The sequence below is a fragment of the Parambassis ranga genome, chromosome 7 (assembly GCF_900634625.1).
Source record: "Parambassis ranga chromosome 7, fParRan2.1, whole genome shotgun sequence".
Lineage (NCBI taxonomy): Eukaryota > Metazoa > Chordata > Actinopteri > Ambassidae > Parambassis > Parambassis ranga.
In genome coordinates, this window is record NC_041028.1 from 11,969,770 (window position 1) to 11,997,327 (window position 27,558).

At 40.7% G+C, this 27,558-nt stretch overlaps 1 protein-coding gene across 3 annotated transcripts in view; it reads right to left on the bottom strand.

The window, feature by feature from the left end:
• LOC114438963 (TOX high mobility group box family member 2-like) overlaps positions 1-27,558 on the bottom strand; it is a 69,345-nt gene that overhangs the window by 15,630 nt on the left and 26,157 nt on the right. Inside the window, exons 2-4 of one of the 3 annotated variants that reach the window (XM_028410634.1) lie at positions 26,671-26,763; positions 19,140-19,199; positions 7,272-7,547 (exon numbers count right to left, since the gene is read on the bottom strand). In XM_028410634.1, coding sequence (XP_028266435.1) covers positions 7,272-7,547; positions 19,140-19,199; positions 26,671-26,763 — 429 coding nt within the window. Of the gene's footprint in view, positions 1-7,271; positions 7,548-19,139; positions 19,200-21,628; positions 21,707-26,670; positions 26,764-27,558 lie in introns of those variants that run through there. The other 2 variants (XM_028410636.1, XM_028410635.1) reach the window with 2 other exon arrangements.

Here is a 27,558-nt window from a genome sequence, read left to right on the forward strand (position 1 = left end):
CGACGCTGTTTCTTGCTGCCACGTGATCTTAAATTGGCCATGTGAAAAAGACGCGCAGGCGCGTCAATTGACTCCAGAGGGTTAATCAGCCTAAATTGCAAAGTCGAGGCCCTTGTATTTGGTAATGTGGTGAAAACAGTGGCAAGTGAGAGCTAATTAGATTAACGGGTAGTTTAACGAGCTGTTGGAGGGGCCCCCGCAGATTGGATTTTAATAAATAGTGGCAAAAGCATCTGCTATGCACTTCCTGGCTCTGCTGGCATCCTAATTGGCCCCAGTGGGTTGCTGTAGCTCAGCACTACACTGTGCAATTTAAGAGAGGAAAAAAGGTAAAAATGCTTATTTTCTGCCCAGGTAAGCCTGGGAAACATAAATGTGTACAGATATTTATAATTGTATGGCCTCACACTCAATATTAACATAACCCTGATAGACTTTTATCACCTCACAACATCCACAAAATGTCAAAATGGAAAGAGAGAATATCTCCAACAAAACAGATTTGGACGCATTCATCTTTTCCTATTGTTTGTTTTCAAGATGATATGTTCCCATGATGAGGCCTTTGTAGAGGCAACAGCACAGAAAGGAAAAACAATTAATCAAACATGAATGAGCGACCATAGCAGGGTTATTTCCATAGCAACAGCCCGAGGGGACAACTTGAACCCTTTAATGTGAGCTGGTGATGTCTCTTTGTAAACATCTGCGCAGCGGGGGGAGAAAGCCAATGAGAGAGCCTGGCAACAGAGGCATCACAGGGCAGCAACCTCTTGGTATCAATCGAAGTTTCCATTATCTAGTGTTGAAAAGACCGAGAAGTGCTCTGAAACAGTGTATTCGGGAGCATTTAAGAGTTGATAAGCGTCTTTGTGCTGCTGCTCTTGAATGTCCAAAAAACATTGAGGTGTTATTAAGCAAAGCTCATAGCTGATGAAAACATTATGCAAATGATCAGAAAGGAGAGGTGTTACAAGAAACATGTTAATTTTTGTACCTGATTTGGCTGTTTGAAGCATCTCTAAGCTCTAAACCTGATATCAAAGCCACTTATACAAAGACAGTTATGCCTCTTACACGAGACAACAAATCACAAACTCTCTCACACACATGCCTTATGCAACCTGCAACTAGTAGCCTCTTTCAGCCTCCAGCTGTGACCAACAGCAGGCACTATAACAGTGCACAAACAGTACAAACAGCTTTTATCTAGAGCTGTTTGTTGGTGGCCAGAAAGGCACTAGACTAATTGTCATTTTGCAATTCCCAGATTGCCCAGTGGAGAGATGTTGTCAAAGCAAATTCGCTTTCTTTGTCCACTTTCAGTAAAAGAGAGCTTCATGCTCACAAAGTAACCTGATTGCAGTCTAAAAATGACTTGAGCCCCATAAGTATACAGTAGCAGAATAGTAATTCAGTCAACCACAAAGCTTTCAGCATGTATAAAAGGGAACATAAACAGCCTATAGTTCTCCCTGGTTCATGCTCAAGTCAACAATCCTTGTGCAAATCTTCAGATCAGTTCACAGTGAGAAGCACAAGAACAGAATCCAAAACATTTCAGAAACAACAAAGCCACAAACAGCTTTTAAAAGCTCTGGAAAAAGATATGAAAAAGAAGTTTTTCCCTCTGCCAGCACTGAAACAACTGATCAGTGACTGAGCTGTATGTGGAGCCTGGAAGCACAACCACTGGCATTAGCAGGTATCTGCAGCCGTCTCACAAACACTCTTGTCCCAGACATCATTGGTTCCTTGGGCGAGAGTAATGGCTTCTTTGCGCTGGGCTGCGCAGTGCTATTGTAGAATCACAGAGCGGTTAATTGAAACAAATGACTCTAATAATGGGACATTATCCCCACAGGCTGGCTTTGTGGTGGGCCTAATTAGCGTTGCAGTGGTGGCGAGGAGGACGAGTCACCACACTGATCCCTCAAAGGAAGCAGGCGAAGCCCCCTTTAAAGTGGCCAGTGTGGGATTCTCCTACTCACAGGGTAAGGCTTTATTTTATTGTATTTTTTTTTTCTAAAACCAGCATGATAAATGTAAACATGTCACAACCTCTGGGGCTGCTTTTGCCCTTTCTGGCCAAGCCAGCACAAAAAGTCAAAATAAAGAAAACAAGTTATTTTTAATTTTTATTTCTGCAAAGATTAACTCTGCATTATCACGTATTTGCATTTACGTCAGATATGTCAATCAAACGTTTGATTGGATCATCACCATCAGAAAAATGTTGGTGGTTTAGTATTAAACAATAAATGACAGATAATGTGTCACTGATTTAATAATTGATTAATCAACTAATCATTTCAGCAATTATTAAGCTTATGGACAATTTTTCACACTCTGTCGTCCTCTTGCATGTCATCACGTTCTCCTTTGGAGCAGCAATGGCCCATAACTAATGTGACAACATGGGATGTTGTTTTCCAGATGTATTCTGAATACCACTCAAATCTGTTTTTGCCAGTCCTAATTGTTTACCCTTGTATATTATGATCCCAGAAAGTCAGATATAATGCAGTGTTCAAATCTCTGTGACCAAGCTGTTTTAAATATTCATTAGACGTAACAGTTGCCTAAGGTTATTTGAATTAGTTCCATGAATATTCATGAACCGCAATGAATGTGCATTTGTTTTTAATGCTCAATCCGTTAATGCTCGTCTTCATTACTTCACTGGGAGCCCTGCATAATAAGCCGCACAAAAACAAAGCTTTACTTTTTAAAGCGTAATTCTCTTTGGAAGCTATTTGTTTCAGTTTAGACGAAACAGAGGTGCCCTACCAATTATCTCGCTGTCATTTCTTTTGACAACTACAAGACACATTGTTCACCCCTGTTGTGGAGCGTTGCACTGAAGGGCATCTGTCTTTTTGTGAAATGGAAAGTCACAACAGAAAATATTTCTACTATTCTACAAAAAAGTGATTTATCTGGGAACGTCACCGAGATGTCATATCTATCGTAGTGAAAGGCAGCAGAGCAAGCAGGTCATATGAGATATGTCTAAAACCTACAGTGAAAAAAAGGATTGCTGTTTCAATTTAAAAGAGAAAAAAAACAGGACTAATCCAGCTGCTTGGAGCAAGCGATGTCAAATCAAATCAAAATTTACAGCAACATTTTTTAAAACTAAATTCTCTCAGCCCTGCTTAAACATATATATATACCTTACATGCAGTGAATAAATACCCATTATACACTCTCTCAGGTTGTGCGCTTTTTGGATAAAATACCAAAAACACACACAGATAATCTCACTTTGATCTCTGTAATGTATTGATTGAGTCATAATCTATTACCAAAAACCACATCTGTCATCACAGTCATTTGACGAAGACTGTAAACACACACACACACTTATGTTGAGCTTGCATGTGCAACCATTTACATTATTGTATATACATGTACTAATGCTTTCAGGCTGCAATTATGATTATTTTAAATTTGTCAGCCCATTGAATGGCTGTTATTAGTCATTATGTGGCATAATTATGTCCATAAAGGACATCTTTTAGATAATAGTGCACCTTATTATGTATGTGATAAGCAGAAAGAAACAATGCTGTTGACCTCTTAAGGTTCATGTCCTGTCCTGTCATGGTAATATAGAAAATGGAGACGTCTGCCTTCACAGTTTTGTAAAAGGATGCATTTTAAGATAAACCATAATACCTAATAACCTAATAAAAAACATTCAATGGGCTGAGACTGTCTCTACAATACTTAGATTAAGTATTGATAAATCGATTTTACTTGATCATAACCAGACATAAAGGAGCATGAACCTCGAATGGCTGCTCATATCTCTGTATATGAGGAGTGATAATAAAGAAATCTGAAATGTAAAATTCTGCTGTCAACAGTAACTGCCACTGTTTGATGGCTTGTTAAAGGCACATATCATTTGCCAAAACTACAAAAAAAGCACATAACAAAGCCCAACAAAACTCCTACCAGAAATCATCTGAATGCACACAGGGCATAAACTTGTACAACTGACAGCTGATTTTTTTTTTTTTTTTTTTATACAGCAGGGCTTTCCTCCTAACCAGCCTCATTACACCGGTAATGAGACAGGGGCTGGTGCTCTGTTTCAATATTTAAACACGCTGACACCCCTCAAGGCTTCACGTTGGGACTGATCTACAAACTCCTCGTCGACCTCTCATTACTGTCTGCCGGCGAGGGTCTCTCCTCCCCTTTTTTTTATTTTTTTTTCCACTGGCATCTCCCCCTCTGCTGTACCATAAGCCAGACCTGAACGATCAGGGGGCTTGTTGAACATGAGACCCCTGGTTACCACCTCTACCCCCCAATGCCGGAATGGCAGAAATGCTGACAACTATGGGTGAGACAGGGATTCTCCCTCAGCAATGAGCATTCACACGACAGCATGTTACATTTCACAGTAACCAGTCATCCAAGACTGGGCTCTTTCTGCCTCACTTCATAGAGGCTGACAGAGTAGGTCAGCGGTGTGGGGAGGAGTTATGAGAATGTAAGAGCATTTCATGTCTGATGGACAGCTCTGTCTTTTATAACGCCAATGTTGATGCTTCTGCTAGTTGGAGTCCTTGTAAAAAGGTGCAATTTCACATCTAAGAAATGGCTCAAAACTGACAGTTAAGACTATTATGAACAACATGCAGTGTACTGCAGCAGAAAGGATCAACCCCTATACCTGAACAAAGTGCTGCCAGTTGAAAATGAAAAGAGAAAAAAAAAATTATATGATGTATCGCACAAACAGGATCTGAAATGCTTATGTTTGTCACCTGCTTCTCCAATCCGCTACACATCTTTTTGATAAAGCAGCTAATGTTTCAGGTCCACGTTGAGTCATAAAAGATGGAAAAGAAGAAGTTGCCAGAATAAATTTAGCTGTAAAAGACAGGATTAGATGAAAACATAATGCATGTTATATATCGAAAAGATTATGATATTAAATATTCCAGACTAAAGCATGCAAAATGACGTGCCCATGCAGCATAATGATGGTCATTCCTGTGCTCTCAATCCTGTGATGATTTAACGGTGTTTGCTGTAGGATCGATGTGAGCTGAAAAAGAGAATCCCAAAGCAGGGAGAAGTTTACAGAGCTTTAGCCTTAGGCTAAATGTTGTACAAAAACCAGCAACAGCCTCCCTTGAGATGAAGCGTATCTGTTGCTCCAGCTGAGCTTGTACTTGTAGGAGGTTTTAAATGTGCAGTGAAGGATAGATGTTATTGAAGAGAAGCGTATCCTTAAGGTAACGCTGTCGACTTTTTATTTGCTTCTTTGGAGGTGGTGAAAGAAGACTGTTGAATGATTAGGGCTTTGGTTTTCCAGCTATCTCCTCCAATTTTAGGAGTTTATTGTAAGGCTTTTGTCAATACAACAACAACAAAGGTAAACACCCGTCTCTTCATTTCTGACCCCGGTTACACGGCAAGCTTGCTTCCATCCACCCATATTATTCTTTAAGCATGCAGCAGACATAAATCCAATCTTCCTTATTATACCTTTATCAGTATGAAATTAAGGTTAATTGACTTTGCTGGGGAAACATCAAATGAAACATCCCTAATGGAACCAAAATGAAAATAACGTCATCTCCAATTGCTTTAAAATATTTCTCAATATACAGCCTACTTTCCTATTCCTCAGCCTCAGAAATAAGCTCCTCTTGTCCCAGGAGATAATAAATGAATTGAATCCCCCCCCCCCACTCCAACCACCCCACACCCTCCTCCTCCTCCTTCCTTATCGGTCATCTATTTTTCCAGAGTAAGCTATTACTTGGTAGGGTTGCTAGGCAACAAGAAATATTAATAGCGGCTATTATTAGCCAGCCTCTGCTAGAGTAGTACTAAAATGTGGAAGTGGGAAACATGAATGTGTTACATAAATCTCTGGACCTTTCACAGTGTGTGCAAGTCTCTGTTTGTGCAGTGATTTATTGCTTTGACGGTTCATTTATGAGAAAAGGGGGTGTGAAATAAGAAAATGGAACATTACCCTGAAGGGCTATTTGAAAATAAATAATTGCAAAGGTGAAACAAAAGCTGTTTAAGAAGCAGGCACTCCCTCTGTTTGCTTCTGAAATGGTACAAAAAGGACCGCTTCCCTCCATACCTGTGTACATCACACAGAAGACTGTACACATGCATCCGGGCTAGGTGCTATATCATGTTGTTGTTAGCAAAAGCATTGTTGAACCATCTGTCAACACTAAAATGCAGATTAAGTGTAAATGTTCCAACGGGATCTTTCGCCTGCACCTCCAGCATATTCAAGCACAGTAGCTGGTGGATTGTGACCTAATCCTGAAGGCTGGCTTTAATGGAGGCCTTAGCTACCACCCACTGAAAAAAAGAGAGCAAGCAACTTATGCAGTTTGATTCTGAAAATCACATAAGACCTGATTAACAGAGGATAAATGTCACGGATGCTCACATTAAAGCATAAATATTCATGATAGAGGGCAGAAAGAAAAAAGTAATATTTATGTCAGATGAAAGTATATAACGTTGAATAATTCACCACACAGGCCATCTATAATTCATCTGATTCGATCCTATGATTAAAGCTTTTCAATGTGTTCGCCAGGGGTGTTTACATGTTCAGTCTGAAGCATGTTTAACACAAGAGAAAGTCCCTTATGGTGGAGGGGGTGAGTGGGGGTCCTCAGAATCTTTTTGAAAAGAAAAAGTAGCTGATAAGGGACACCCTCCTCCCCACACCCAAGATTTTTCTGTTCAAAACCTGCCTCCCGTCCTTACCCTGTTCCTTTGCTTTCTGTTATTTTTTTTCCTCACTTTGCCGATCGTAGCGAATGAAAATGTGCAACGCTGAGTTTCTTGCTCCCTTTCTTGGCTCACTTTGAGGTGGTGAAATCTTTGAGTTACGCAGCTGTATAGCTGTGAAGAAGGCAGCAGCTCTCTGTGTTTATAAATGTTGCATGTATAGGCTCTGGCCTTGCTCTGACTTCAGTGTTTCAGCTTCCCTAGTCTCCAACCAGGTTAATTAGCTCTCTAATAGAAGATGATATGAGAGATTAAGCACGCAGAAGAATGAACCATTTTACTGTTTATTTAAATGCATAATTAGAAGGTTAAAGACTGATCTTTTTATGAGAGGAGCTTTGAAACCTTGAGAGAAAATGCAACTTACTTTGGCTAAATTCCAACCCTCTGACCACAAAGACTAAGAAGCACTTGACTTGCATGATCATACCAGGCCACAAATGAAAAGAGACAGGCAGAAAAAAAAACCTCCTCACCGTGTGCATAGGCCCAGAGAGGTGGTGACTGTCCTGACCCAGCATGTTGGACATCATGAGGGCGGGCAGCTCAGGATAGGAGTAGGTGTTGAGCAGGCCATTGTGAGGCAGGGAGTGAAAGGGGTAACCTGACTCATGCTCCATGAGGTGGAGCAGGGAAGGGTCGGCATGGTTTGGGGGTGTGATGGGGGGAATCTCGTAGTCTTCATCCCCAGCTCCTCCTCCTCCTCCACCACCACCACCACCACCACTGCCTCTGCCCTGACTGGAGTAGCTCTGAGAAACAAGAGAAACAAAACAAAGACAATTTAAAAATCAAGCCTTTAATCACTTATGCTACAAGAACAGTTTAAGTTTACAGGTAAAAATGTAATCTACTTCCTAGACTGTATAAATATGGATGACATCACAATTCCCCACAAGTGTATAGGTCATAAACCCTACCAGCAGCATGTTACTGGGTAACGCACATACCCAACAAAAAAATAAAAGAATCCTCATATACATTATTATGGAGAGGGTTTATTGCTTCTGTCTCTTTTCAAAATGGCAGCGCCCATAAGTGAGATATCCATCCATCCATTATCTGAACCCGCTTTGTCCTGCAGTGCAGGGTCACAGGGGGCTGGAGCCTATCCCAGCTATCTGCGGGTGAGAGGCGGGGTACACCCTGGACAGGTCACCAGTCCCATAGGTGAGATATTTTGCCCTTAATTATGTGCAATGGGTGAAGCTGGAATCCCATCATCCATATGTATTTACACAATCAATGGTCCACCTCGATACTACTGTGCACAATCACAAGACTTATCTGCATTTCTTATTTCAGCCTTTTAAACAGGTGCAAAGAAGACAGTTGTAATGTTATACATTTTAATAGTGATGTAATTTTCATTGGGAGTCGAGAAACAGCTAAGAAAATATGTTCCAGAGTAATTAAAAAGCTTCGTAATTAGCTTTTAAATGCACCTGTTTTTGTTGTTTGGATTTGTGTTTGCAGCACTTGCAAATGACACTGAACTGCAGCAGTCAATTCAGTCTGTTTTGCTGAAAATAAAAATAATTAGAAATGCAAATTGTTGCACTTAGAAAAGTGTAAAGAATTCATTCAGCACAAATGTACGCAGCAAAATTAATTAGTTAGACAACAACAGCTGTTGTACAGAATCATGTCGCCTCAGAAATCTTGACAGCTTTGAAGCAACAAAGTATCAGCCCGCACGCCTTTAAAATCCCGTTAATCAAATTTATTACGTGGAAAAACACACACCGACAGTCACTCAGCGGCTGTTTTATAATCTCATATAATTATAGCACCAATCATATGTTTAGAAATAGAAAAACTGGACTAAACAAACCTCACAGCTCTTGTCATGTAGGCAGAATATCCAAATTCCCCCCAGCAGCTAAAACAGCAAAGACGTTATGCTGCTAATAAGGTGATACATGAGCAGTATCTCTTCCACGGCCTATCTTGACATAATATTGCACTGAGAAATATGGTTTTGTGCTCTCAAAAAGCATACTGAGGGTATTCACCAGGGAGTGAAAAGCAATTTTGTCAGAGGCAATCTGATGCCAACTCCCCTTTATAATGACTGAAGAAAATTAATCATCACAAATAATATTCCGGTGTCAGCCATTCAAGAGCTTTTTAATAGAATTTTTATTATTCATGTCTCGTGGTACACATCAACTAGTCCGTTCTGCAACATTTCAGAAATCAATTCAATATCATCTTCGTGTAGGCTGTCATCTCGCCTGCCAGTGCTGCAATTCATCTTGCAAACAAATATTTTTAGCAAACAAATGGCACAGAAAATGTTGAGGAATAGCTATGATGTCGACACCCAACAAAACTGGTGCTTGAAGACAGGATAAAAGTCTCATAATGTGCACTATCATTAGGGAGAGTATAATAATAATAATATAATAATAAGAAAAAGAAAAAAATGGAGTATGTTTACTGGAGGGTGTGCTGTTTTCTACTCATTGCTTGCTTACAAATATCATCACTGACAGTTATTTTTCCCATGATAAAAGTTAGGTTTTCACTATCTAACGTTTACAGTTGCTGTCATTTCTTATTATAGTTAACAAATAAAAAAACAAGCAAATTTCACTGGCCTGTGAAATTTAGTATATACATATACACAGATGACAGATCATCAGGTGCCTGGAATGCTGAAAGCTTACAAGACCCTGTGACTGTAGAGTGTCCCCAGCACTGTGATTGGGGAAAATGGTGAATGTAAAATGCCAGAGAAGCTTCTCTCTTTCTCTAGTTTATGTAGCCTCTTTTATGCTAAACCATGATCAGACTTTGACTTTGTTCACAGATTTGTAATTTTTATGTCCTATTCTGTCACTCGAGGATGTGTTGTTTATATGCACCGCTTGGCTGTGAGGGTTACGAGCTACAAAGGATGGGAACGAGTGCTCTAATGTATGATGCAACCCAGAGATGAAAAGAAGGTAGAGATGATGAGTGATAAAACACACGCCCTAAATAATACTTAAAATCTTTAAAAAAAAATGTTTAAATGTAGCATGCATCATTTTTGTTTCTTCATCTTTTGTTAACCAGTACAGTGATGCTGAAGCAGTGTTAACAATATCATTTACACATCTCTACAGCTTCAGTTCAGGATTGATCCAATAATACAATCAAACACAACACTCTTTTATTGTAAAAGAAAGATTTAAATAGGGTCAGAGGCTGTTATATGACTGCGCCTTCCTTTGCTTTTGTGCCCCCCCTCGCTTCTTTCGATGCCCTTGGAGATACAGACACGGGACAAGGACATCACAATTTTAACATTTTCAAACATAGATAAATAATTCATAAATATACTGTCTTTCAGGACATAGAGAAGAGTTGATAAAAGAGAAAGGGGTCAGAAAGAAACGCCAAATGTTGATTCAGCCTTCTCATGCTGTAACCTTCACCCCCCCTCCCCCTTCCTCCCCCCTCTGCTCCCCCTTTTCTGCAGAGGTGAAATTTAAGCAAATCTGTCATCTTTCAGGACAAGGACATTACTTTGGACCTTTTGAAGTCTTCTTATAGAAATTCTTTTACCCAATTTATAATCATTGCACCCAGCCAAAATATTTTAAGACACATCAGAACACACACAAACACAGTTAGGAGACATGTTGTTCTGAAGGATATTGACTCTTATCATGCACGAACCATCTCTTTTTGTTTGAGTGAGATGATTCGCATCATTCAAAACCGTTTTTCAGTTTTTATACACATCAACACTGACAAAATATGGATGACTTCTAGTCATGCAACCTTAGAAGAATGTATCTAAACTAGCATTGTTAAATGAATAAACCATGGGGGCAACATTCAGTACCACATCCTCCCAAACTGATGCTTCGTTTAAGAAGAAATGTGAAGGAGGACCGGAAAAGGAAATTAGCACGCCCACCTATGTTCCCTTCGATCTGAGAAATACGTCTACTGAATAGTTTGACCTGTGAGTAAATGCCAGTTACATCTTTTGTTATGAAAGACAGATGTTAGTGGGTTTTGATGGACCTTTTCCAGTGTGAATTACAATAAAAATGTCTTATTTAAATGTGATTTTATTAAACAGAATAGTTTATTACAAAATGTGTGTTTAACAAAAGTGTAATGGTACCAGTCATATGTTTACTATGTGTTAGGCTAGTGTGCATGTTGTTGAGGTTACTGTCTGTAGCAACACTTAGCTAGCTAAGCCCACAACTGAAAATTCACCTTAATGATTTTTGTAGGTTATAAAGTCTCTGCAGCCAAACACAGCTCCACCTTGTCAAGACCGCTAAAGTAATGAAGTTATCTTTAAGTGGAAACACATTAATCAGCTTAGCTAAAAGTTTTCCTGACACAAATAGCCGGGACCATGAGATGAAGTCATTAGTTTGGTGATGAAGTCATTCGTGGCCTATGAGGTGTTTAGTTGAAGACAGCTCATCTGGGAACAATGATGTGTTCGTCAAAGGGAGGAGAATGAAAATGTTGCACAGTATACTAGAGAGCCTGTCATGGCTGACGGGGGACAAATTGTCCAAAGACAAGAGCCGGCTGTCACTGATGGACTTGGTTATTGCAGCTTCAGCTTTTCTGTGTAAAACCAAACACTTTTAAAAAATCAGAAAAAAACACTCCTTTGTGTCAAAAAACACATAACTTTGAATGAGTATACAATGTCCTATGGAAAGTCATCCAGCCATATGCTTCTTTGTTTAAAAAAGGAAGTGACAGAGCAGCATGGTTTTAGTGACAAACAACAGCTGGCCATGCATATATAAAGGTTCTTCACGTCCAGTCTGTATATTCCAGATAGAAGGATGGCAACAGTAAATCATTCAAAATTCACCTTCAAAGATGAATCTTGCAGAGCAGAGAAAGGGCAGAAATCAAACTTATCATCAATGGGTGTTTGAGCTGCACAAGTAACCATTACAGTGCTGGTGTGCGGGGTCCATGGAGGCTATCTGACCCGGCTTTGAAACGACAAGGAACTCCATTTGGGTGATGTATCAAGAGAAGCAGGCAGTACAATAGAGAATGGAAGAGAAGACCTGCCGTGTTGACTGACAGAAAGACAGAACTGGGATAAGTGAAGTGTGTGCACGGGGAGGGGGCATTTCACCACGTCCGATAGTAGCTCAGGGTCATAGGTAGTGTCCGTCACTAAAGGACAGGTGGGATGTGGTGGGCTTCATCCAATAGCAAAAGAGTGAGCTAACCTCTTCGCTGCTCCCCCATGCACTGGTAATTCTCTCAAATGTCACATCAAAATGGATCTCATTTAGGTGGGTAAAAAGGACCTGACTCTCTATTGCAGATGTGGGTGGACCTGCACTGGATTGTACGTGAACTCTAAAAACACGGCAGCAAAGGAAGTATTTTGAAAAGGTGTGAAAAAAGGCCATGTGCCAAACATTTATGTCAGTTCAATTTAAGAAAAAAAAAATCAACTCACTTTAAGATCAAAGATGAAAGGTAAAAAAAATATCTCTGATCTTTGTATGGAAACAGAGAGAAATAAAATATTCTTTAATGTTTGGACCAAACATTAAATGTTTGCTTGTTTTTGGGACAAAGAATGCAATACTGTGGTCTAAGCCACATTTCCTATTCTTATTCATTAGGGAGAATCATATAAATAAATAAAATATGTTGTCTCGTAGTCACTCATCCCCCCCAAGGGAACATGGAAGCCCCAGTAATCACATATGGCACAATAGCTTGCTCATAATCCCCTTTATTTTTATTTTCATGATGTCACTCTCTTTAAGCCTCTTGCTTTATGAGTCGCAAACAGAGTGGAGAGAAGGGGAGAAGAGGAGGAGCAGAGAGGAGGAGAGGAGGAAAAAAAAAAGCAAGGGGGTGAAAACAAATGATGTGGATCCCTCATTGTTCTTTCTCTATGCCCTCATTCCAGTCAGGGCAATAAGAGAACATTGTGATTTACTGTCAGTGAAGCGCAAGAGTGCATCAGAGAGAATCCACTGCGGCAGTGGCCATTAAAATAGATTTAACTTCCCACAGTATTAGGCCAGATGTCTACACTTCTATTATATTTCAATCAGCCATGACCTTGGTCTCCATATGATGAGAAAGATCACTAGGAGAGAGGGAAAGAGAGAGTGAAAATACATGCGGAAAACCAATAGAAATATCAAACTACTTAGTCCCACTAAATCCCTGTGCTCCACCGTGCTGCATATATACAGAGAGAGAGGGAGAGAGAGAGAGGCCGGGACCGAAATAGAGCCAAGGTTTCAAGTTCTCTTAAAAGAGTGTATGAATCATTGAGTGCACTCTTGCTGCTGATAAGTTGCTGTTTTTGGGGAGTGCTGCCTTTCTGCGGGGTATGTGCTGTATTTGAGGAGGGAACCGAGGGAATACGCCTAAAAAGAGTGGGACAGAAATGTTCTGTAAAGACTCTCATATCAAAAGCTGATATAGATAGATAGATGAATGTGTTCATGCGCTCCGAATAAGGGAAATGTTGACTTCTCACATCACCACAGACCCCTTTCGATGAACACTAACATCGTTTCAAGCTTCCATCGGCTCTCGTCTATTTGTATTGTGAATGAATCTTTACATAATTATTCTGAAGTCCCTGTTCTGTGGGATCTTTCCATCCCGTTCAGCCTCTATGAAAGCAGAGCAGAGGTCACTGCTTGTTCTATTTCAGAGACGGATGGTAATTGGACTTATTGGCTGACATGAGTTGACCTACATAAAGAACCACCAATCCCTGGTTACGACTCTAACTTGCAATCCCCCTCCTAGCATGGGTGTGGATGTTTGTGCGGATGTTCCTCTGATGTTCCTCCAGCATTGTTTTTTTTTCAGATATCGATGCCTCAGTGCTGGTTTAGCTGAAAACTGTTTTTCAGTGGACTTTGTGAAAATGTACGGTCTCTTGAAATTTAAATACGTGCCGTACAATATGTATCTCCACTGGCGACCTTGCCAGCGGCTCTGCACAGCCTCAAAGAAGGAGCGCGATGTGTGTTGGCGTTTTCAGACCCTCAATTTTCATTTTTCATCCTTTGTCTCATATGTTCCCCTATCTTCTCTTACAGAGAAAGAATGCAAGGATGGAGAATTGAAAAGAGAAACACAATTCAGTGAACAATAAGGGGATGTTTGGTGGGGAGGGTTGTGAAATGAAGAGAGTTATGGTGGTGGGGGTATAATGGTGCACTGTGAGTCACTATTAAGTAACGGTGCCTTTTCACATCAGCATCGCCCACATTGGGTGCACGGTGCCAGGGTGTACTGAGGTATCTCTGACTCAGAGAGAATGAGAGCGAAAGCGAGAGTGAGAGAGAGAATGGGCTGCTTAGGCCAAACATCTGGATTTCTATTAATGGTTGGTTGACAAAACATCATCATGTCGACTGTTAATAGAAGTATCTCTTTCCCTGTATTCCTAGGGGAGTGGTGTAAACAGGCACTGTGCAAGAGTAGGATAAACACCAAAAGCTCAATTAATAAGATGCATCTAATTTACTCACAAACATGATAAAAAAATAATCATTATTTCCAGTTGGCAAAGCTAAGCTTTCTGTCTGCTGGATTCAGCTTGATATATTTAGGCTGATATTGTACATGGCGCACTGGTAAGCGCTGTTTCCTTACAGTAAGGTTTCTGGTTCAAATCTGGTTGGGGTCTTTCTGTGTGGAGGTTAATTGGGGGCTCTAAATTGGCTAAATTGGTCATTTGACCATTAGACCAGCAACCTGTCCAGGGTGTACACTGCCTCTCGCCTATTGACAGGCCCCCCATGATCCTATACAGGACAAAGCTGTTGTGAAAATGGATGGATGTTACAGTGGTATCAGTTTTCTCATCTAAACTGAACTACAATTATCTGCCTTTAACACATTTACCCAGATAAATCACACATTGATGTATTTAAAATAAACTCTTTCTTTACATGGATGTGACTGCTAGCAGTGCATCAAAGTCCAATTTTTAAGTTTAGTTGATACAATAGATTGAAGGGACATTCATCCTCTCCTACTTGCTGTAGTTTTCTTCTGCTCATCTTTGAATGTCTAATTTCTGCTTTAAACTAAGTTAATTGCGGACATGCTGGTGCTAGTAAAACTCTGCCAAATGACACCCAATGACACACCAATACTCTACTGATAGAAACCTGGCTCATAATCTGGAAGGTTTCCCATATGCTAATAAACAAATATGTCACATCAAATGCTAAAGTAGTAGGTAAAGTTACTCAAACTGATTTGTTTGTGTGGATCATCAGGTTTTAGTAACCTGGAACAAAGTGAACTTGAAGTAAATGTTTGTATTTATGAAGCTGAAGCATGTGAGAGTTTTTCAGGAGAAAGGGGATGGAAGGGTGAGGATGGTTGAAATACCTGAGAACGAAAAGGACAGAAAATGTGAGAGTGTGGGGGAGTGTTGAAGTTAAGAAAAACACAAAAATAAACAGACAGGAGCATAAAGATGAGGGAAAAGACGGGGTGCTTGCATCCAACAAGTGAAGTTTCTATTCTGATCTCGACCATCAGCCACTGTTCTCTTACAGCCGACCAAATCAATAGAGACACAGCTCAGCAAGACACCTGGAAGCAGAAAACACTGTGGCATAAACTTGGTGGTAGTGTGAAGACCAGCGGCCCCAAAGCCTCCTCTCCTGCAAAGGGATACAGAGCAACAAGTGTACAACATGAAAGAGAGGAGGAGATCGCTCTCCCTCTTCCTTCAAGCTTGATCCGTAACCAGCTATTTTCTCAAAACCTACATCCTTTTGTGTCTCTATAATATGCATCCACAGGGACTGATTAAACTGAAGACTGAGGAGAGGCCAGGCGAAATATTCAAAAATATACATGGAGGTACAAGTCTGCACAAACTGATCAGGCCTGATATGAATCCAAATGAAGAACACTTATTGTCCATTATACAAAATTAGAATGTGTGTTGGCGTGGCGGAGGGAGCCATTTTGGTTTGGCTGTGATCATTTTCCTGCAGCTATTATAGTGCTGCAAAAATATACACTGCAGCCAGCATTGTTTTACATATAACAGTATCTACACGTAAGTGAAAGTTTGATCATGAGGGAATTGCCACTTACTACCATGCATTCATCTGAAATTCCTACATTTTTAGTCCAATCAGAACGCTGTGTTTGATTTTTTTTTCTCTAACTAGGGAATCGTCACTCACCAGACCAGCATTTATGATTCATTAAAACAACATCTGATAGAGTGTTTCAAAGGTCTGGAGCCAAGCTATTTGAGTGATCCAAAGCTCTGCATTGTTAACACGAATATTTCAGTCAATCAGGATAATTGAGATGTTTAATAATCTTTAATTCAACAAACTGCCCCCTTAGTATCTTTGTGTGTAGGCAGATACAAACAAAGCTGGCCAACAAAATAACCCACCCACACTTGCGCTTATAAGCTGAAACCTTAACAGATGAAGCAAATGGAAAACATCAATATCATCTAACCGCCTAAGAGCTCCATATGTGCCGTTCATATGCATATTTTGTACAGAAAGCATACAGTACTTAAAGCCTTGAAACATCTTGTTTGAATGGACAGATTGTGTCTGAAGCGTACAGTGAACAGCCCCTTTAAAGCTGTTTCTGATTAGCGGTTTTCTCTTTTTAAAAGCCCAGAGATGTTATGTGTAATGCAATCTTCTGGCTGTGTCAAACTGCTACCTCAGTGTGTACGCTGTGGAAGACCCCAGACATGCAAACAAAGGAGTCTCTGTTCTGGCTACATGCACCTTTTTCATAGGCACACATCATGTAAAGGCTCTGGTGGGCATCTTGCTGCAGAGGTAAAACTTACATTAAGGCACATATTGGCTCCTTTTTCACTTCATGTGCAACCAATTGTGAAGAACTGTATTGTCCCCAGAAACAAAAAAAATACAAACGAAATACAAAAAGAAGAAGAAGAAATCCTGCAGTGCTGTTCACACAGGAGAAACTGCAGCTTATTTTACAAACACAGCTGTGCTTAAATAATAAACCAACAACACATTCAGTCCAGAATGTCGGCATGTATTCAACATATTCATTAGACACTAATCACCATTTCAAATTGCTGCAGAAAATTATTCCATATTTGAACCTCTAATTTGTCTGATTTAACTTCAAAAGCAAACCATATGTAACAAACCAGTGCACAGAGCATGCATACAATTAAGCACTCATTAAGAACTGATTGACTCACATGCACACACCAAACACTGAGAGTTTTGCATGTTCTGGATTTGGTGCTTTATGATTTATAGGTTAACATCTGAAGACTCTTTAAATGGATAATCATTGTCTTGTAATGTACACTTGCTGCTCGTAATGTTAACTTCACAGAAAATACTACACCACAGGTCAGGCTAGATTATAACGGCATAGCTAGAAATTTTCAGTTTTACAAATATCTGTACATTTATATATGCATTAATGCTTTACTTTTAATACTTATGTAAAAACATCCTAATATCAAATTAAAAGTGTTCTATTGGAGGATCAGAAGCCGAACAGTAAACTTCAGAGGGCTGTTCAGAAGTGGTGTGTAAGCTTCTATTTGATGGAAATGACAGAGCATCAACTGCAACTGACATGTTTTGAAAAGCCCAAATTGCCTTATCCACTAAGAAGGTGTTTGTTGACACAACACTGCAAACCTGGAAGAGGGGTGCTGGTGATTGACACATGACCGCTGCAGCAGCAAAACTACAAAGCTGGACATTTATCCCAATTAGCACACACCCATGTACGCACGCAAAGTGACATAATTAGGGCAGACCGGGAAATGTGGCTAACAACGATGGACCTCATAGTCTGTGATGTGTGCTGTGAGTAGACAATAAGCTGCTAAAGCTCCCACTCGACCCCTCATTATAGTCACTCAATCCCAACATCAAAGAAAAGACAACCTTATGGCTATAGGATGATGGTGTGTGTTTGAGGGTTTATGAGAGCATGTGTGAGTGTGTGCATGGGTTTATGAGTGTATACGTGTGTGTGTGTGTGCTCATACATATGTTCTTGTTCGTCAGTTTTTGTAAGGTCCAATTTAAATTTTACACCATGAGTGTAAGCACATTTTTGGAAAGTGAGGACATTTTGGCTGGTTTATATTTCTTCAAAGTGCTGTTGAAGAGTTAAGACATGCTTTAAGGGTTAGTATTATAATTAGATTCATTTTAAACTGTCAGTTTCACACATTTTAAGAACCTTTTCAGTAGAGGGAAAGTGGCTGCTGAGTTTTTTAGGGAACTGGGGTGGATGTAGGAGTTTTAGAGGTTCATACCCATTTAAAAAAGTATGTGTACATGTGGATTTTTCAAGCCTGATCTCACAAGTATAGATGCATAACCTTTCTCTTGAGAGAGAGAGAGTGCAAAATTTGCATGTGGGTGAAACTACACCTCTACTTGCATATGTGCTCACAACTTGTGTATAACTTTGTGACAGAGAACGTGTCACTTCCTATTACTGTAAATGTGTGTGTTTGCGTGAAAGAGACTGTGTGTGTGTGCATGCGCACCGTGGCGCTCTTGGCCTTCTAGCTTTGTCCAGTGACTGTCTGACATATTGAGCTGCTAATTGACGCGGAGTCTCCACTTCATCGTGTTTTGTCAGAACATGAATGCCCTGCTGCTGGATCAAACAATTCTGAAGCTCCAACTTCTGCCATATGTCCAGCCATGTGTTCACATCTACCAGCTGGGAACACTCTGCCTGTGGAACTCACCGAGTGTGTGACTCGGGACCACGCCGCTCCAGACTGGGACCAAAACATAAATGAGCCCGGACTGATAAAATGTTGGTTTAGCTGTGAACGACTTGTCTTGCTTAGTGGGCTTACATGCCATAAATGCTGTTAGAGCTGATGGGTTAATCCCACGGATGTTGAAAATATACGTAGATGTGCATTTGGATAAAATTGTCTAGCAAAAAGCTAAATGTATACTTTAGATTACGAGGCATTAAATGTTGACTGAAAGAAGGTCAAACCTCATTTTAAGGCTATATATACCAGTCCCTCAGTTAATACTTGCATCAGCTGATCAGTTGCTGTTATATTTTTTTGCATGAGATCTCATGAATGACTTATAGCCTAAGTTTTAACTGAAGTCCATTAGCCAATCTGAAAGTGATTAATGATGATTGTGTTGAAAGGGTCATTCATTTTCCAGAATTTCCTGGCACTGCCTCTATTTACAGCACTATTGTATATGTATATCTCACATTTTCCAGCATATACCAACTTTCTATAGACTCTTCCCCCACAGACTTACATGTATTTATTTAAGTCTAAGGGGTTTATGGGGAAAAAATGTGGGCCGTCTTACCTGGTTTGGCGACCGAAACTCTTGGTTATTGTCATTCATGTACATGTTGTCACCATCAAACTGTGGACAGAAACAGAAAGGAGAGATAAACATGGTGTGCAAGAGGAGGCTAGAAATAAAAAAAGAGAAGTTGCGAAGAGGAAAAGCTCTTTACGGGTGGCCTGAAGTGTGAGACTAATGACTTTGTCACTTTGGTTAAACCTCGTGGTGGCATGGCAGTGTGGGTAATTACTGTTCGTCAGCGGGCCGGTAATTAGGCTACATGAGCACAGTGACGAGAGATGGGCTTTTCCCTGTGGGCTCTGCTGCGTGCGTGTGTGAGAAAGGGAATGAGTGTGAATGAATCTGTAAGTGCATACAGTAGTGAAGTGTGTGTGTGCGCCCATCTTTAAAGCTGTGTGTGTCTGTCTGCACTGCACTAAGGGTTCATGCTGTGTCTTTAGGATTGAGCTAATCAAGCAGTGAAAGATCACTTGCTGCAGGTGTCAAAACACCACTTGACATGGGGTTAGGAGTCATAGAACAACACATCACCTTTGACCCTCAAAGGGTGCTGGGAAACGACAGTGGGTCACCAGTTGAGTGCCACATGCAACATGCTAGCTCGGATGTCTGAGCTAAATCCCTTAAGAATTCCCCAGTGAGGCTGGCTTTGAGTGTGCCACAAATGAAGAAAAAAACAACACATTCTGTTTTTAGCTCCCGAGAAGATGAGATTCTGCTCCGTGAACAGCTCAGTAACTGAACCTGTGCTGTGTCAAGGTGAATGAGAAACTGCCACTATGTTAAGAAGAGCTGTTTTGTGAAATGCCCTTGGTTTCCAAATCAAAGTTTGTCATACCATACTTGCAGCAGATGGAGCAAACCTTGACTGTGCTGGATAATAACGCTCATGAGAACACAGAAACTCAATATGTCAAATAAAGACTCCCCTTTTTTTTGCTCACTGAGGTCATGCTTTGTCATGTCAATGCAGAAAAGGCTCGGGAACAGACAGCAGAGACAACATGTCGAATCACTTAGATGTGAAGATATGGGAGGCCCTTTTCGTTTGGGATGGCGGGTTTTGTACAGCGGCCAAAAAGCTTGATAGATAAAGACATGCTGGATATAAATGAACACAAATGGATCATAAGATGTACCTGCTAAAAAACAATGACCACATAGGTCGACTAATGGACAGAAATGGGAACAATTTCTCAGTGGGCGGGGCACAGGAATCTAATATCAACGCTGGTAGACAGGCAAACGTCGAAGGCGCTAAATGAGCGTGAGTGGTGAGAAAAAGAAATTACTGTACATTATTGCAGGAGAAAGGCCGGGGGAATGAGCAATGGCCTCGGGGCAATGGTTGGTTAACGATGCATATCGAGGAAGCCCTAGTGAGGATTCACTAGGTTATTCTAATGATTACATTTACATTCAACCCCAGACACAAACATGAAACTGAGACAAGAACAGCATATATGCTACATTTAATCCTCATTCACACCTCATCATGATTAATCCAGAAGCCTTCCACCAGCGTCATGTTTATTTCAAGTGAAAGTGAATGCTGACTAATTGTTCAGTGCTTCACGCTGGAGATAAAGATGCTTGATCAACCACAGCGTTGTCTGACTGATCACCTGACTGAACCGCGGTGAGGAGCGACGGCAGCGCGCTGAGAGGGCCAAAGTGATGTTGACCTTGGTGACATATCTGCAATAAACTCTTCACTCCTCACATGAAAGCCTCTTGTCCTCGCCTAACTGAGCAATTTCATTCCATTGAAATCCACTTTGATATCACTGCTGACGTAAAGTCCTTTTGAGAGCTTCTTTAGGATAAGACTCTCCGAGTATAGTCAGTGAATGATGCCATGTTTAACGCTGCAACACTATTTTTTGCAAACTGGATTCTTTGAGCGCAAAGCCCTGTTACTGTGTCTTTGTGCTCTAAAGGGAGAAATGAAACGAGATAATGCTCGTTTTCAACAATTACATCTGTAATGTAATATTCACAGAAAAGGCCTAGAAAGGTCAGCCATTTTGTGCTTCAACATGGCTGCCTATATATTGCAATGTAAAGCTCCTTCCTCCTGCTCTTCTCTCGATAGCTCTCCTTTGAACTTCATCGCTCTCCCATTTAAAATGCCAATTTATCCTCGGCTCAATGCTATCAGCTCTGCCATTACTTCACATACACTGCAGAAATCATTTTCTCTCTCTTTTGTTCCCTTTCTCCTCTTTTTTTCAATCTCTCCATCTTTCTCTTTCTACCCCATTTCTCACATCCTCCTTGCTTCTTTCTCTTTCTTCCCTTCACTTTCCTATGTTCCTCTCATCCCCACCTCTCCCCGTGCTACAACTACTTCCCTACATCTAATTCTCTATCCCCACACCCTCTTTTCCCTCTTTCTTCAGCCAGCCTTGGCATCGCTTTCTCATCGGCAGTCTAATTGGGCATTCTGCCTGTGACAAGGGCCTCATTAAGCAGTAATTACACACATGTTGTTTTCGGCAAACATCTCTATTTGGATTGCTTTGCATGGTAATTGTTCAGCAGGGACCACTGCTCGCGATGTTTTCCTCCGTGACACACGTGGTGCGGGAGGAGAGGAATAAAAACATGGAGAAGAAGGATAGTGTGAGAGAGAGAGAGCACAGAAAAATAACAGGTTGTGGAAGACAGACAAATTGAGAAATAAAGATTGCATACATGAGAGAAAGAAGGAGGATGAGAGTAACACAAAGGCAGAAAAGAGAAGGACTGAAAGGATGAGAGCAATGCTGAGGCAGTAAATAGAAAAAGACAATGAATAAATGACAAAAAGGAGGTAGACAGATTTATTGTGGTGAAGAAGAGAGAGCATGGGAAAGACATAGGGAATAAATGAGAGGAAGTGCAAAAGTAAAGACAGTGACAGAGAGAGAGAGAGAGAGAGAGAGAGAGTGAGTGAGAGAGTCCCAGAACTAGGTCAAGCCTCACAATCATCGACAAAGCTCAGCATTTCAAAAATAATGAAGCCACAAGGTGGAAGTAATGCTAACTAGCATATCCAGGGAAAACATGTAATATTTACACAGTGCTAATGGTGCAACACAATGCTGGGATCCTTTTCATCTTGGAGTGCATCAGTGAGACAGCTGGTGACAGGATTCGAAGCAAAATTACTGACTCCACTGAAGATTGTTTTTGATTGATGGACAATTCATATAAGCGCCTCACTAAGCCTCACAGGCAACATCTGTTTGTGAAGCGGGTGGGGTGAAGATCAACCGCTTGTCTGTGTAATGCCATAACTGTCCAGTCATTAGAATGAAGAATGACCCTGTTATAAGTGGGAAAAAGTGCACTTTGGAAAGCTAGGACACCATTCATCAATAATTAAAAAAATAAGTGCAGTAACATACATACAGTAACTGGGACTAATCATTTGAAAAACACAAAGATAACCTATTTAATGTGGCAGCAAACATTAATAACTACAGTGGATTTCAGGTTTATTTGTGTACGATCATGTCTCAAAGGGCTTTACGAGTGGTGAAAAACTTGTTTGTGGGCACTGTTTAGTCATTAGTCATACAGTCACATAATTTAATTTTACATAAAAAAGCATATGAAGAGCTTAACTACAGGATAAACTACTCAACGGTACTCCATTTCTATCCATAAATGTGTTTGTCTTACTTAACTAAGTCCTTCTTCTCACACAGAGAAGTGCAGCACATGCAGTGCAGTATGGAGTAAATTATATATGATACACTATTGCAATACTGCAGGTAAAAAGTTACCACAAATCATACATTATCACACTAAAGAACAGCCACAACAAACTTTTTGAACTTTTCAATTAATAAAAGATAATCTATAAGTAGAATATGTAATGCTTGTGACTTTAAAAGCCTTTGCCAGTACACCAAGTCTCTAAAAATAATTCTCTCACCGAGCGGAATTAATAAGCCCAGAACAGTACACAGCCATTCTGTGAAGAAAGGGTGTGGTGGTGGTGGTGGTGAGGGCTCATGCAATATGTATGCCTGTTTGAGCACCCTTCTTCCTCATCCCCCCCCTTTTCTCTTTATTTCTCTTTTTACATCTCTTTTCCCTCTCTCTACCGTCTTCTGTTCAATTAAGCTGTAAGAGCGACCTAACAAACCTCAACCTGAGACAATGTGCCACTGAATTTTGATGTTGCCCAACTTGTCACTGCTGCTTCAAAGCCAGAGAGGATGAGAGTGACAGAGGAGAGGATGAGACAGGTAGAAAGATGTATACACACACACACACACACACATTCGCACTTAAACACAGGGGAAGACAGGAGGGTAAGAAGCATAAACAGGATGGAAAGAAAGAAAGAAAGAGAAAGAGAAGGAAATAAAGACTGTAGTTGGTAGATTTTCAAAGTTGATTGAGAGCAGGAGAGAGAAAGAGAGAGAGAAGAGAGACTATAGTAACAATTCTGCTGTTGCACCACGCCCCAAGCAAACAATGAACACCAGGCAAACAATGAACATGGCACACACGCACACAAACACACACACACAAAGCCCATAAAAAGCACAGCCTGTGGCCATGGCGACACATGCTCTGTTGTCGTTAGATAAGGGAAACAGGGCCTCTTCCTGGGTGTGAGAGTTTGATCCTACACACACACATACACAGACACACACATCCTACACGTGCACACTCAGCTGCAGCAGCAGCACTAGGGTCACATCCTCACCTTTATCAGCTGCATGGTTCATTTTCATATGCAAAACCCAGGTTGTGTTTATCTGGACGCACAGTGCTCCGGTCAGTGGACCACATAGACAGCATGGTCACATATTGACAAGATACCTGCAGCAGCTTCCTGTATCTCTCAGCTGGATTTAGATGGAATTGTGTTTAGAGTTCGCTGGCTTAGTGCCAACCTAGAAAGTTTTTGGTTGTAGAATCAATGTTACATTCCTCAAAGGGCCCTTTTCTAAAGAGTTAACAGGCAAGCTGCCCTGATAAAGAAATAGTTTAGTTTTAGTGATAGGGTGATCCACCAGCTCACATATAATGAGCATCAGCTCTGCAGTGAAACAACACACACACACAGCACCCTTCCTTCAACCACTTACTGCTCCACCTCTACCTTTTGATGTGAGAAAAAAAAGCATGCACCCATTCATCCACTGCTGCTTCTCTGGAAGAACCACAAAACAGAACCAACGGTGAGCAGCAGAGACGAGGAGAGATGGGAGGAGAGATTGTCTGAGGAAGTTGGGTGGGGGTCGAGGTGGGGGGCAGGTGTGTAGATGCTAAATAAAGTTTTGTTCACTGAGAACTTGAGTTCACTGTGAGTTAGTGAGTTCACAGAAACTCTAAACCGTGAGGGTGACGCACGAAAGCTTTCATCTGTTTAACTGCAGTCAATACAATTTCTCTTCTTAATCTTAATGATAACGAGAAATTACATTTAATTTTTGGTGATAATGCAGAAAGCATACAATTTTGCTGTAACTAAATACACGTTAGAAAATGAACCTTAATGCAAAGATATCATTTAACAATATAAAAATACATACTATTTTTTTTGTTCATTAATGAAGGATCATATGCTTACTGGTGCATGAAAGGGGTCTTTAAGTTCAGCTCCTCTCAGCTCTCAGACAAGAATTTCTTATTGTTTTGGTTTTCTAGCCACAATTTTACTATTTCTGTTCTCTCTCTTCCTGCTCTCACCTGCTCTGTTTTTCCGCCACAGCAGGCAGCTCTTTTCAAAACCTCAGAAACTTTTCTGCAATAAAGATCAGTGAAAGAGCCTGTTGTTTCCCTCTAAAGTCCGAGAACATTTTCAAAAGCTTATTTATAAGCTTATGTTAGGTGACACCAAAAATGATGATATTTAAATGATGGTTTGTAGCTTTGCAACGGCTTGCTAACAAGTTTGCTTTTGTATTTATGTATACGGGTGCATCGTTCCCCTTTTTAGATGTGTTGGAGGTACTGTATGCATTGTCTTTAGGAGGAGACATCACATCTCATTGTGTCTGTCAGTCTGTCTGTGCAGTAAGTAGAGCAGAGTGTAAAAGAAGAGTAGTGTGCAAAAGAGGTCACACCCATGCCACGTGTTTGCACATGTGCAAAGGTATAACAAAAAAAAAAAGTCAGACCAAGGTGCTACCCACACAGCCTCGCTCATCCTGCTGCGGTGGCCTTCAACGGCCTGCCTGTTAACCAGCGCTGGGAAACACCTTCTTAGCATTGTGCACAACAGTCTTTCGTGCAATTAGCTGCCTTAGCCTCAGCAGGTGTTATACTTAACAGCATGGGTAGTTATCCCACCAGTCTACCTGACACTCTCATTGTCTGCGGTGAGAATGTATGTGTGCATTTGCATGTCTGCGTGTACGATGTGTGTGTCCGTACAGTACGTGTGTGTCAGTACGTGATTCTATGTCAGTGAGGTTTCTCTGGCAGCAGGAGAGGACGCAGAGCACAAGCCACTTTTAACTGAACTGGGGTAAACAGTGATGAGAGAAGATAAAGGGCAGAGTGAATGTCACATTACCCCAGCCCTTTGCCTCTGCTCACCGCAGCATCAGATAACTGCAGCAGGAAAAAAAAGTCTGGTTTCCTCTAGCATATAATTGGTTATCTCATTGCGATCTACTGCTCTCTTGCCTCTGCACAGAATCAAGTATGAAAGAGCAAAGAGAGAAGAAGAGGAAGAGAAAAAAGTTTGTCTGTTCAGAGAGACACTAAAATAAATCATTACAATAGGAAATGTATCAGTATATTTCCATGAGTGTTAACATGCAATTGACTTAAACATGCAACACAGAACACAAATCAACACAACAAATTAGAACTACTAACATTTAGGCTGTGATGTGTTACCAGATACACACTACACTAACTGAATATGGAAATGTGCTTAATTATTACCAGCACTATCTGACAGACTTAGCAGTGTATTTTAACAAAACATAACATAACATAACATAACATAGCATAACACACAGGAAGCGACATTACAACTAACTTCCTGGTGTTTTATGTGCAGTACTGGTATCTTGTGTGTACAAAAGTCAGATCATGAGTCACTTAATTAAAAAATAAACTCTTAAAAACTGTTAGAAACTCTTAAGATGTCCAGGATTCCAAAGTTTACAGCGGCCCTCACAGCATGACCTGACAGTAACAAGTATAGATGTGTTAGACATGTTTTCACACATATGTTGCTGCAATTTAGAAACTAATTTAGATATTATCTGTACATTCCAGTAAAAATGTAATATAAAAGTATATTTAATCAAAATTTGTTGTGTAGTACAAAACTTTAATACTTTTTTCCTAATGTGTTCACACTTTGTGTATATGTGTTTGCTCTTGTAGGGAGTTTAAGTAAATATGTCTCCCCATAAATAAAAATGTCATCACAAACAAATAGGCCTGGATTGGAGCCTCAAACGCTTCATTGAGTTAGTACATCAGGCACACCTTCTCTAATCAATTTGCTAGTATGTACAGAAGTGGTTTGAGAAACTGGGGCTTGGCTACTGTATCTCACCACAGCAGTGGGCAGTCTTTTCCTAGATGGATTGATGCCTGGAGGGGGGGCAGTGTGGAGCCTTACCCCTCGTTCACCCACAATGTACCGGGCCTGTGGTTAGAGAGACAGACAGCAGGGAGGGAAAGAGAAGAGAAAGAGAAGACAAAAGTAGGGAAGGAAACGAGATGGCGGGGCTTTAGTTTGCAAGAGGTACAAGCAGGGCATTTGTAAAGGGAACATGTCAAGGGCCCCCACCCCCTCCCTCATGAACCTTTCCCTCCTTCTCCCTTTCTCCGGTTGCCCTGCTCTTCCCCTCATGCCCAGCACACGCGTGCAGGGGGAGGAGTAATGACATGAGACTTACACAGTGACTCTATGCAGCACTGTGCTAGGGAAAGAATGGAGGTTAATGAGCTGACATCCCCACCACCCTGAAGCCCCCCCACCCCCCTCCTCTCTTACACACACTGACAAGGATATACACAAAAACCCATGCAAGACAGTTGCATGCTGGCGCTGGCTCTGAGCCAAGGTTCTAGTGATCAAAGTAACGTCATGGCGTTTACGATGTTCCCATGTACAGTACATTCAGCTCACATGGCAATAATTGGATTCTGAACAACTATTATAGAACATGTACAGCAATATAATATGACATTTATTTAAAATTCTGTCTGACTTTATAATGTGAACAGGAAAGTTGTGTGCCTTTATGTATATGCCACACTGACAGCTTCACTCTGAGATAAAAAGACAGGTTCAATCAGGATCTAATGACAACTCCATTATATAGAACTATATAAGTCATTGTATTTCCATTTACCTTTTAAGGAGTTGTATAAACATTATCTAACCAAAAAAGAATACAGATGAAGAAAGTATAACATCCAGGTATTGCCTGAGTAA